The 13238-nt window shown below is 38.0% G+C and overlaps 1 protein-coding gene across 1 annotated transcript in view; it reads right to left on the bottom strand.

Annotated features, from left to right (window-relative positions):
* Window positions 1-4257: 4257 nt before the first annotated feature.
* STAG2 (STAG2 cohesin complex component) overlaps window positions 4258-13238 on the bottom strand; it is a 67767-nt gene continuing 58786 nt past the window's right edge. Inside the window, exons 26-35 of the mRNA XM_075573416.1 lie at window positions 11468-11607; window positions 10857-10958; window positions 10377-10525; window positions 9435-9563; window positions 8597-8802; window positions 8259-8448; window positions 8008-8121; window positions 7080-7206; window positions 6850-6927; window positions 4258-6177 (exon numbers count right to left, since the gene is read on the bottom strand). Of these exons, the coding sequence (XP_075429531.1) occupies window positions 6154-6177; window positions 6850-6927; window positions 7080-7206; window positions 8008-8121; window positions 8259-8448; window positions 8597-8802; window positions 9435-9563; window positions 10377-10525; window positions 10857-10958; window positions 11468-11607 (1259 nt within the window). The 3' untranslated portion in view covers window positions 4258-6153. The remainder of the gene's footprint in view (window positions 6178-6849; window positions 6928-7079; window positions 7207-8007; window positions 8122-8258; window positions 8449-8596; window positions 8803-9434; window positions 9564-10376; window positions 10526-10856; window positions 10959-11467; window positions 11608-13238) is intronic.

Here is a 13238-nt window from a genome sequence, read left to right as displayed (position 1 = left end):
ATGGATGTGCAATAGAAAGCCGGAAATAATTAAGGTGCGGCTTCCTATTGGCTCGCGTGACGTGAGCGGTTTAATCAGCCATCTTGTTTCCCCTGGAGGGGACTGAAACTCCTGTTCCCATCATGTTAAAAGAGAAGGAAAGAAGAAAAAAAGCCAGTGGCCAACGTTTTAACATAATAACCCTAAAGTTAGGTTTTTTTTTAAATTTATTTTATAAATGCCAAATATGAATTTGAACACTTAAAAATGGTAAGTAGACCGTAGATACTAATTATTGTTTAACATGTGGAAACTTAGAAAATGAACTAATTTTCACATACTGTAGGCCAGGCCTGCACAACTTGTAAAGCGAGAGGGGCCGAACTGCTCCAAGGAAAACAGATTTGGGCCGCACAGGTAAAATCATCATCATCCTCATATCTCCTCCAGCACCCCTCATCAATCTCCCCCAGCACCCCTCATTATCCTCATATCTCCCCCAGCACTCATCTTCATATATCACCCCCTGCGCCCCTCATCATCAACCTTTGCGAGACTCACCCTCTATCTCACACCCCCATCTCTCCCCCTCACCCATACACAATACTCCCCCTCCACATAACACACAATACCCCCTTGCAGACCACACACATCCCACCCCTGCACCTCACCCTCCCCACTGCATCTCACCTCACATCACCTCATCACTCCCCTGCACCTCACATTCCCCCCCCCTTGCGCCTCACCTGCCCCCCCCTTGCACCTCACCTTCCCCCCCCTCTTTGCACCTCACCTTCCCCCCCCCCCCCCTCCTTGCACCTCACTTTCCCCCAACGGCACCTCACGGAGCAGGCAGGACTAGCATATTCGTGCAGTCCTGAGAGCAGGCTCGAGGAGGAGGGGGAGAGCGGGCTCGTGGCTCCCGGGCGGGACAGGAGGGGGCCCACGGCTGGGAGAGGAGGGGCGGCTCGCGGTCGGGAGAGGAGGGGGGCTGGCGGCCGGGAGAGGAGGTGGGTGCTCGCAGCCAGGAGAGGAGGGGGGGGATGGGGGCTCGCGGCCGGGAGAGATGGGGGGATAGCGGCTCGCGGCCGGGAGAGGAGGCTCGGGAGGGAGGACGGGCAAAGCCGCAGGCCGCACAATGGGTGCAGACGGGCCGCATTCGGGCCGCGTGTTGTGCAGGCAATACATTTCTAGGGAATTGAAAAGCATTCCCAACTTGCGTACACAGGGTTCAACAACCGAAACGGCTGACAAGACTACCTTATTAACCTGGCAATCATTTTGCGTTTCACCTCTGCAAAATCCAGTGTTTTATAATTACACACTCCGAAGCAACGGACAAATATAATGTGCCCTGATTTGTTTTGAATGCGAATGTGATTAGAGGAGTTCTGTAAATTGGACAACTAAGAAGGATTTTATTTAATTAAATCCCAATTACTCTATAATCATGCTTCATATACAGATTTAGAGGCATATACTTGATTATTCTTGAATACTGAAAATGCATGAATTTTGAATTATGATTTTTCCTGATTCTCTTTAACACCGTGCTTCTGCTCTAGGTTTATTAGTTTAGGTGTTTACATTGACTACTGAATGTGTAGCTGTACACTTCAGTTTCTCTCTTCATTTTCACACTGCTTCATTTCAAGCTAAAGAAAAAAATCAAATACAGCAATAACTAATCCTTAGAAATTCCAGGTGTATTTGGGACAATTGGGAGAAAAGAAAGGGACGACCCTCACTTATGACCCCTCTATGGAGGAATGACGAATTCCCCCCGGGATGTATACCGGATAGGAATAATATTTGGATCCCGAGAGGAATACTTAGGATTAAAGATTTTATGTCCCAGGGGAAATTATATACATTTGAGGAATTACGAGAGAAATATAATATTCCACTCTCAGAGCATTTCAGATACACACAAACCAGGCATTTTATTATATCAAAATCTTCCCTGCAAGGGGATACACATTTAACCAAATTTGAAGAAAGGTGCACAGTACAAACATATCAAAGAGGGACGATATATTTACACGCCAGACTGTGCTCCAGGGACAAAAACTAGAGGCACATTACATCATATATATTGGACCAGCCCAAAGGTTGTTCCTTTCTGGAGGAAAATTAGAAGAAAGATCACCCGGGTGCTTGAGGTTCCCATACCACTGGATCCTGTAATACTGATCCAAGGGAAACCATTGCCCAATGTGTCATACATACGCCATAAATAAATCTATCGCACACCTGCTGACAGCAGCCAGATGCACAATAGCACTTCAATGGAAACAAATGAATACACCGTTATGTCAAGTTTTCCAAAAGAAGGTGCGACATGTTTTAGAAATGGAAAATTTGACGGTATTTATGAATAATACTATGGACAAATTTGAAAAAAATCTGGAACCCTTGTGTAACAGGGGAGTTATCCCTGTTCAGGAAATGTGCCTCTAATCCAGCAGTGTGGTGGTTAACTGCTGGTAGTCAATTAACCAACACCACCTGGCTGATTAGGTTCCTTAGAAAAACCTCCCTTTGAGAAAGGAAGGGAGATTGTTCCTGAGTATCACAAGTATTGGGACTGACCATAGGAACAGTTGTCTTGAGCCTGCCAGAAGAAAAACTGCACGCTGCTTGCAAGACACAGGGGAAAGCACTTCTGAACCTGAATCCTGATATAGCCTGAGGAAAAAGGCAGCAACCCAGGAACTGAGAAGACTTTCCCTCCAACTACAAGAAACAGATAATACTTTTCTTTATAAAACTTTGTATCTGCAAATATCAAGATATATGTTTGGGGCTGGGAGACATGCTAATCTAAAGGGAGTTGTGGACTGCATAGGTTTCACTAGACATACTAGTGAACAGAAGCTTTGTTTGACCCCTTGTTTGGATGATTTTCTTATGTTAAGGAAACAGGCGCAATAAAAGCCTTATTTAATTTCACCTTAACAAGTCTCCCTTGCATACCTCTGCGCGCGTCCTCCTACACCTTGGTTGAGTGTTTTCCCAGAGGACATATCGTCAATACAGAATTTACAAATCTAAACTAACTGGAAAAAAACTAAAAATAATAATTAAAATCTATGCGAGTAATGGAGAAGATGGCCGAGAGTTATAAATCTGAACTTAAACATATCAAAAATAAATGATCCAGGAAAAATAAAAGAATTATTACTAAAGGAACCTCTTGTCTATCCCGCCACCCAGACCCCCCCTCCTTCACTCCTACCGTGGGAGTCTGTCTATATGGTTTTTTTTATCTCTGACTATAACCATTAAGATTAGTATAATTTTAACAAAGATATTGTTATTGTTGTTTTTTCTTATGACTATGGTGGGGGTTGAATCCTCCCTCCGCTCCCTTCTTTTTTTTCTGTTCCCACACCCTCCCCCTATGTTATATAAAAAAGAAATACAAATTGTTTGAAACAAAAGAAATGCCAGGTGTAATTTGCAGCATTGAAAATGAGATGTACAAAGTCTCTCTCCAGACAAATATGTATAAACAAAAACAGGAAACTCAAAATCGTGTTTAAAAAAAAAAAAGTGTGTATGAATGTAATTTTGTTTTTGGCATCTGAAAAAACTAATTTAAAAGGTGCAAAACGTTTACTTTTCCCCTGCAGTATTGGAGCCGGGGGGGGGGGGGGGGGGGTCCCCTGAAACTGATCCGCACTATTCCTATCTGAGGGAATCACTCCAGTTCCAGGGAAATGTACCTTTTTATTTACTGGTAAAATGAAAGTAAAATCAAAGATGGCTGCTCTGATAACATTGCGGCTTCCTGTTGGCCCATGGGAGTGCGGTTTGGATAGAAGCCATATTGATTTCCTAAAAGGGACCAGAAACACAGACACAAAAAAAGGTAAATATCTGAGACACATAGGGGTGCCTCGAAGATAAAACATAGCGCTTTTCAGATCCAGGGAAACAACAAAGTTAATTGAGTACAGGACGTTGTCGCTTTAAAAATGTGTGTAAATATATACACATACACACAAGTGTGTGTGTGTGTGTGTGTGTGTGTGTGTGTGTGTGTGTGTGTGTGTGTGTGTGTGTGTGTGTGTGTGTGTGTGTGTGTGTGTGTGTGTGTGTGTGTGTGTATACACATTTTAAAGCAGCACCTTCCTGTACTCAATTTACTATTTTTGTTATATACACATATATCATCTTATGAAAATACTGCTTCTACTTTAGCCAAATCAGATAGTTCAGTCCAAAGATTATACACACCATGCATTTAACCCTTTCCAAATTAAATAGAACATATCAGATACTGTAGGTTTATTTTTATTCAAAAAGTTACTGTCTCAAGACATAAATACAAATCAGAAAACAGTACAGAGGACAATAGAATGTGAAGGACAACAGGTTAAGGTAAATATATAAAACATTTTAGCTGGTTGAAAACAAAGCTGTAAGAACTGCTTTCACGAAGATATACTCCTTCAAGAGTAAGAAAGAAATCAACTTAACTTTAAAATCATATATACACAGTCCTCTCAGCAGTTCTAATAAATGCAGTGGTGTGAAGAAAAGGTAGGCAGTATTTTCAGACATGAGTATTCACGTAACATGAGTTAGACAAATCCGGGTTTGTATGATTGTTAGGCTTATGAGGTTCAAATATTTATATTTTAGCATTTTGTAGTTTATTTATGGTTTTTGGCTACCACAGCCCAAACATGATTGTTATATATTCTGAGTGCTTTTTTTTTTTAATTTATTTTTTTTATATAAAGATGGTTTTGTTTTGTTTTGTTTTGTTTGAACACAATGAGAGAAGTTTGTGTATTGCAAAGCATAAGGCATGGAATGACTTAAACCTCAAAGAATGAAAGACAACCGACAAAAAATATACACATGAAATATAAGTTAAAATTTACTTTAATGTCTAGCTGCCTAAGCCTTGCAAAATGAGTTGTGTCCGGTGGAAAACATTGATTCACTGTTTTAGACTATTTGCTCTGAAAGGAATCCGGGTGCAGTTTTAAGCATAGATTTGAAAGAATAATGCTGGGGTGTGTATGATTTGTCTATTGTTTAAACTAATTTAAAAATAGAGGAAATGTACTGTAACCTGCTGGAAGTATATTTAACCTGAAGACTGCTTGCAAAGACAGATAGATAAAACAATATAAAATACAAATTTAAAAATCATTTTTCAAGCGTGTATTCACGCTTCAACTATTTTTAAACATTGTTAAAACTTTCAATATATTTCTGAAACCTCAATTTTAAGTTGGAATTTAAAAGTAAGAAAAAACTAAACAAACTGCGCAATTATAAAATCAGCACCAATTTATATATATATATCATTTTATTTAAAATTTCGATCCCTATTCCCACACTCTAATAAGCTGTATAATTTTTGTTTAAATTTTTTTTTCTGCAAACATACTACAATAAGCTTCTTTTATTTGGAGACAAAATACAGTGGCACTACTGGAAGGAATTTCACAACATTACATGTTTCTTAAAGGACAAGCAAACTCTTCGGGTTATTAATGAGCAGGCGTGGTTATGTTTGATATCTTCAGGCAGTTAACCATCTCCGGGTGTTTCTGAAAAAAGGCGTTCAGGAAGGCCCTTTTCCATTACAACGAAAGCACAAAAAAAAATGCACCTGTTTTTAAAGCATGATGATTACTATATGTTGAAAATAAACATGATCATTTTAGTCATTGTGACTTGATTAAAGGGAAAAAAATTAAACGGATTTTAAAAAGTTGGTTATTTAGGACGTTCAATTGTGAAAGAGTTTCTACATAACCATACCAGATCATATACGTAAACTCTACTATCCAAGCTCACTGGGTTTCATTGAGCCAACGCCATTAACTGGTTTAAATTTGCATTTTTATGTAAAAATGTACCTCACCAGGGAATATGTCTTAATCTGAAAAACTAGAAATACATAAATAAAAATCTTTTCCCAAAAACAATACAATGTAGCTTATTTTCAAACTGTTTACTTGTCCTTTACTTTAATTTTTCAGGCAAACAAAACTGCCCCTTCAATGCACTTAATCTTGGTAAGCATGTCAAATTCTCCTTGGAGAAAAATCTGTACAGAATTTCACTGTATCTACCACAAATGTGTCATTAAAAACTTCCTCTTCCATTTAAAAAAACTTCACCACAGAGTTGATTGACGAATTGGTATTAAAACATTGATACCCCAAGAACCTAGGGAAAGAAAGAAAAAAAACAGATGAAAACATTAGTGTGTACGGGTATATATGTAAAGATGTCATAAGATAGAAATGGCAAATGAAAGCACAATGTGCACTGGGGAATATCAAAATAGAAAAGCCATTTTAAGTAAAGACTGAAAAACAAGCGTATTCTGTACACCAATGGTTTAGTAATTGGTGGTATTAGGCTTTGCTGCCATCAAGTGGAAACATTAGTTGACTGCAGACATCTGAGATGAGTTGTTGAGACTTTCTTTTGCAGTTCGTAAACAATAAACTAACTTATGTTGTGTAAAACAGAGCAGCTTTTAATAAAACAAACGTTTTTTCGTACGAGATTCCTGAAGGTTCAACATGTCACCAGTGATCCTACTCGTGTTCAATGTATGATGTTTAGGTAAAAAGGGTGGGGGGCCGTGTTGGTCCTTTCTTCGATATAATACCAAGGGAGGGAGAGGGGGTATGATGCATTTTATTGGACCAACAAGTAGTCGATATGTTACAAGCTTTCCAACATCTCAGGGTAGGGATAGGATCCCGACAGCTTCGAAAGCTTATAACATAACTACTGGTTAGTCCAATAAAATGAATAATACCACCTACTCCCTCTCCCTCCTTCATATTAAGAATGACAGGCACCCTGCAATCCATACTTGAAGCTTACCGATTCATCCATGATTGAAGCAGGGTCAAAGAAATCAGGTTTCAGCTCTGTTCTCTCTCGCCTGTTTTTTGATGGAGGCTAAAAAGGAAAATGAGCATTAGGTGTGACCTGCATATTATTTATGTCGTATACAACAAGGGAACCAAATCATAAAGACAAGTAAACATTCTATTAGCAGGAATAATTAATAGTATCCCCCACACCCCCCCAGTTACACAAAATCTGTTTACCAAGTCTATGTCCATCGTGTCAAAATCCATGCCTTCGTTAAGGTCTTCAATACGCCCTTCTGAAGACATCATTACATCTTCAACAATTGGCTCTTCATCATCTTCCATCAGGCCAGTGTTACGCCGACTTTGAGAAAACAAATTCCCAGGTACGGTTAATAAAGCTACTCAAATATCTGTACAAATCGCACAATATTTCAGCAAAAAGAAATTCTAGATGACAATGTATTGCACCATGATTGAAGATACTGTTGAACAACAGAGCACTTTATTTTATGAACAAATTGTAAGTGATACTTAATGTTCGCAATTAATATCAAATTGGAACTGAAGGGAATCTGTGTAGTTTAATAAATATTAACACGTTATAACATATATTAACTTTACTGTTCATGAAAGGTCTTTAAATATAATGTATAACCCTGTGCATTTAATGTAACCTTGAACTGTTATCATAACTCTATGCCCAGGACATACTTGAAAACGAGCAGTAACTTAATGTATTACTTTATGGTAAAACATTTAATAAATAAATAATACTCTCTAAAACACCATTTAAGGTTTGTGCCCATTGTTTAACGTGAAAATTCATAATCCAAGACAATGCAAAATTAGAAACCCAAAAAGACCATCTGTTCTGGCTCCAGCTTTAACCTCTTCAGGGAATTGGGTGTTCGCAACAAAAGGCAGTTCAACGTGCTGTCAAACCCTCTTGGGTTTAAGGGATTAACAATGGTTAACATCAATTTATAAACGGAATGCTGTACTGACTGCAGTGGGTAATTAGAGTGAATGTTTTAACACTCCCACGAACAGGAAATGTATTGCATTTAAGCTCGATTCAAAATATATAAAAACCTAACTTCATATTTTTCTTCGGGGTGTCACAAATGACATTGAAAGCAGCTATATGTACAAATAAACTTACATGGCTTGTTGCAGATTAGTCCTCAGCTTCACATAGTTCATAGCGGCTCTTTCCTGCTGCTGCCTTGCTACTTCTTCCTGTTGTCGCTGAGCTAGCATCCACGTTACCTGCGTGCTGAAAGAAGAGTTTATTTCCATGTGGTAGGCCTCATTTTCAGAATATAGTGAGCTTTTAGCACATTGTGTTTTAATGCACTGAAGCTCCCCCCTGTATTAAAGGGATCAAATATAACTTTGATCATTGACACTTACTTGTAATCAAGAGGAGTTTGGTGATGTTCGGGTTGCATTGGGTAGACTGGCATGTAACTCTCTTCCGGTCGCAACCTCTTGGGTTCTCTCATAATAGTGGACGTGAGCTGTGGCGTTTGCATCATGACCGGCGTATTCATAGTTTGCTCCCTGTTTAGCCACATGCTCTCACTGCTGCTGCTCTCTTCAGCTAGATAGAAGCAGAACATTAGATATCTAGATCGGTGTATCCAGGTCTGTTTAAAAAGTAGTCTGATTTGGTTTCCCCGCGCCCCCCCAAAACATAATCAGCAAGTAAATTACTCTGGTGTGTATATATGGCTTCATGTATGTTTTACCTTCTGGTATTTTCCGCTTCCCTGTCGCTGGCTTTGTTTTCTTATTCCTCATTGAAGATCCTCGTCCACTCATGCCACTCATCACCGACATAGTGTCATCGTCACCTCCAGCTAGCAAAGAGTTTCTGTAAGACATGAGTGGTAGCCACACATCTTCTCTTCGTAGAGACATTTGAAACGACATGAACTTCTCCAGGTATGCATATCTGAAAAAGGAAGAGAAGCTCAAATGTCACCTACATTATCATTAATGATTTAACATTCTCCAAATATGCACAGCTAAATCCTACTAAAAATAGAAAAAGTATGCACATAAATACTTTCTAAACGAGAAGGTAGGTGATTACTTTTGTTTGGAAATGCTGGCACCACAAAATGTTCAGCACTATGGAATATACCTTGGTCAATATAAATGTAATAAAAACCCTGCCTAAAATACATTAGGTGTCACATCAACAGAACTGTACATTTTAAAAAGGTTAATATGGGGATGATCTTTTATTTGTTGTCATTGGGAACTCTGGGAATGTGATGCGATTTCAGCATAACTGCCCTATTATCACTCAATTTACTGCTTAAGTAACTGGATTTTTGATAAATTACAACCTGCAAGATTAAATATATATATATATATATATATATATATATATATATATATATATATATATTATAAATAAACATTGCAATTCAAAACTACAATACAAATGCTGGTCATGCTGCTGCTGAAGTACAGACGTATACAAATGTAGGAGTGTGTGCTTGTGCATAAAGAGCAAAAGCATAGACACATCTACCTGCTCATGCACGAATGGAAAACATAACTGCTCAAAGTACTTACACCGTTCTCTTGTCTTGTCTCAGGAGTTTTGATGAGAACTCGCTCAGAATGTCAAGAAATGCCATATTTAGTGGTGGATGGACTTCACCTTGTGGGCTTGGTTCTTTAAAAGCAAACTCTATACCATCCCTACAAAAGAAACAGAAGACATATTCGTGCTTATTTACAAACAGTAATGCTAAAAAAAAAAAAAAACACATTGTATTTTCTTGTGCCAATTTTACGGATCATTTAAAGATACTGCACATTCAATTATTTAAGTTGTATTGCCAAGACAAAAATAGCAGATCCTCCAGCACTTGTGTGTTCTATAAGCATATGAAGCGAATGAAATGCAGATACTGGAGGGTTGTAAGCAGTGATTAAATGCATGCAAAAAAGATTATCTGAAAATGCTTTCAATTCTCTTATTCATCCAGCTGTTGGGGACATCTTGAACTTGGCCTTGCACAATAAGCTTACCGAATGGTTGTCAGACGGTAACTGAAGGCCATTTTTTTTAAGAACTCCAAATCACATCTAAAAATGAGGTTTCTAACCCCAGCATAGACCATACCACAATGCTCACTGAACATGACAACTCCAACTAGACATTCAGTGACCTAAAAGTTATTTACTTAGGTGATTATCATGAAGCAGTCACCATAAAATATATTCAGACAAATACAATTATATATAATGAATGACCTTTATAATTAAGAGATTAGCATGACATCATTGTTACTTAAAATAGCAAATGCTATTAAACGTCAGACATTTTTTATGCAAAAATAACCATCATTTGCTTTTACTTTTTGCAGGATTCACTATCCAGATGTAGCAACTACTTCTAGCCTGATCAGATATCCCACATGCATGTTCTGTTCTAAAAACACGTTAGAGCCTCCAACATACCCAACAACACAGCTTTCACTACAGCTACTAGAACGAAAAGGTCATTACTTGTGTAACATCGCAATGGCCTCTCTGGTTTTCAGCTGATCAAGTCCAAACGTTAATGCAAAGCGTCGTGCAAGCTCTTTTATGCTGCTGAAAGTTGGTGATGATCTGTCAAAGTTAAAACCATGTTCCTGGAGCATCTCGTTGAAAAGCTGCACAAAACACCAACCCCAAAAAAATATGTTTTAAGATGCACGTCATTTTAACAGTTTAAGATGTTCCCTTTTATTTTGATTAACTTCTCAATAAATTAATACGGACATGCTAAAATAGCTTACCTACGGAGAAAGTACAATAATGACTGATGGCTGAACTGATCTATTCCACAACATAAAAAAGGCATTATTTATTACCTTTATAATTAATTAAAAGATGCAATGTGGCTTGAAACACTTTAAAATTACCAAAACTATGAAAACACACGCACTCTTAACACTAGCTTTAATCATAGATAGAACAAATCACAGATTAGTGGTTGCTTACCTGTTGTAAACTAAGAATGAGAGTCTTTGCACATTGTATTTTGTCAATCTGCCTTGTTTTGCTCATTGTTTCTTTGATTATATCTCCATAGTCGTTATAATACTAGAATTTAAACATAATACATGTATTAATTAAGCGTTTTCGAACCTGAGCAGGTTTCAAACAACAAGACGAGCAATTGAAAACCTTAAACAACTATCTAAACTAGGATTAGAGTACAAGGAAAATCAAGATAAGACAGAACAGAAAAAACATTCAATATGTACGAAGCCTTTGATACAAGTTTATATAAAGTGTTGCATACATATTTAAAAAAATTAGATAAATATGAAAATGTATGAATCCGTTTATTGCTTCTGAACCAAAGTCAGATAAGGAAATAAATCAACACTATTTTCTACAACCTTAAACACGAGTATGCTACGTAGACAGAATCCAGACATTGAAACCAGTAACGTTGAGTAATTTGTAAATATTATAGTCCCAATTACTTTTATATATGAAAAGATACACAACAAAAGTGTGTAGGTCAACACCATAAATATGTGTGTCTCAAAAACAAGTAACCAAAGTATTTAGCATCAATGTTAAACAAAACAGTATGTACTTACCCTCATGTATTGTTTGAAAACATCTGCAGCAGCATTCATTTCAACAACATTGTACACTATAAGTTTACAGAACGCTGCAAGTAAATTCCTCCTTTTGTGCAAAGCTTCAATCTTACTGGCTTCATCGTCTTGTTGACCATCTACCAGAAAAAAAAATAGAAATAAAAGTGCACATGCAGCTGTTTGATATTTTTGTTTAATTTTGACAATTATTTTTGGCTAACAGATAACACATCTCAGTGCTGAAGGTAATATGAAGAGAGATAATTAAACCAAATCTAGTGCAGTAATACATTCCTACATGAAATGACATCTGGCCAAAATTAGACATTTAGCTATCAATTTATGGTAGGACTTCTCACCTCCAGTCCTCAGGACTCTTCCCCTTCCCCAACAGGTCAGGTTTTAAAAATATCCTGAAAACCTGACCTGTTGAGGGGTCTTGAGGACTGGAGTTAAGAACTGCTTTATGGTAACCTGCTAGCAATCAATAATAATATTTGTATTACAGTACTTTAAGACCTAGATCACAATTGTTCCTGTGAAATAGTAGCTAGGTTTAACAAACTTTACAAAAAAAAATCCCACCTGCTTTAAACAAAATGGGTTATTTTATAATATTTGAATGACAACTGCATAGTACACAACTGCATAGTACACAACTGCATAGTACATCTGGATAAAGCATTCAGAGTGCAAGTGTCCAGTGGTATTATACGGTTTTTGCTTGTGCATGTGTGGTCACAAGGATTTACACCTCTGTAAACTATTACTATGTTTAAATGCATTAAAAATATGAGGGCTGAGCAGGCTAAGTCTTGTATTATATTAATCACACAGGGAACAAACAGAATGCACTGAAGCACGTAATGGACTTTTTGGCAATATAAATATGAAATGAAATTATTAGAAAATAAACCCATGTTTAAAGCTGATAGTCAAAGTTGTTTCAGTGAAAGTAGGCAAAATCAAATCCATCCATCAGAATGCGGTTTGTTTCTAAGGCTGCGCTTATAGTGCTCGCGACGGCGACGCAACATCGCTCCAAAACAAAACAATTGACTCCGTCGTCAGCGCTTATTGTAAGCGCGACAGCGTGACCAAAAATTTGGAAGCGGGTTAAATGTGATTTTTTACAGACTGTCGCCACATGTGACTGTCTGTAAACCAATCAATGACCCTTTCACCAGCGACGTCGCTGAAAGTTAAATTATATTTTTCGCTTGTGGCGACATCATTGGTCGAGTCGTCGGCACTGTAAGCGCGGCCTAAAGCACTGCAAGAGGGTATCAACTGTACCAACACAAAACAGTGCCTGTGGATAGTGATAAGTGCAAATCTGCCACATTTCTTGCCATTACATTTTTTTTTAAGGTGCATAAGAATGAAGTTGGCAAACTGCTATTGCTAACCAGTGCCTTACAAACTTTATATATGTTTATATTCAGGTCATAACAAAGATAGTGGTAACACTGAAGCCTGTTTTTAACATTCAGACTTGAGCGTATACACCAGAGGTCTCAAACGCAGTCCTCAAGGGCCACCAACAGGCCAACTTTTATGGATATCCCTGATTCAGCACAGGTGGCTCAATCAGTGGCTCGGTCTTTGTCTGAGCCACCCTTGCTGAAGCGGGGATATCCATAAAAGCCAGCCTGTTGGTGGCGCTTGAGGACAGTGTTTGAGACCCCTGATATAACACTATTGTTATTTTTCTTTAGACTTTGGGTATGAGCGTCAGATTATGTTTTTGGAATAGGGTACCATTTGA

Source organism: Ascaphus truei, chromosome 16, assembly GCF_040206685.1.
Source record: "Ascaphus truei isolate aAscTru1 chromosome 16, aAscTru1.hap1, whole genome shotgun sequence".
NCBI classification, from domain to species: domain Eukaryota; kingdom Metazoa; phylum Chordata; class Amphibia; order Anura; family Ascaphidae; genus Ascaphus; species Ascaphus truei.
This window is presented reverse-complemented; position numbering and strand designations above follow the sequence as displayed.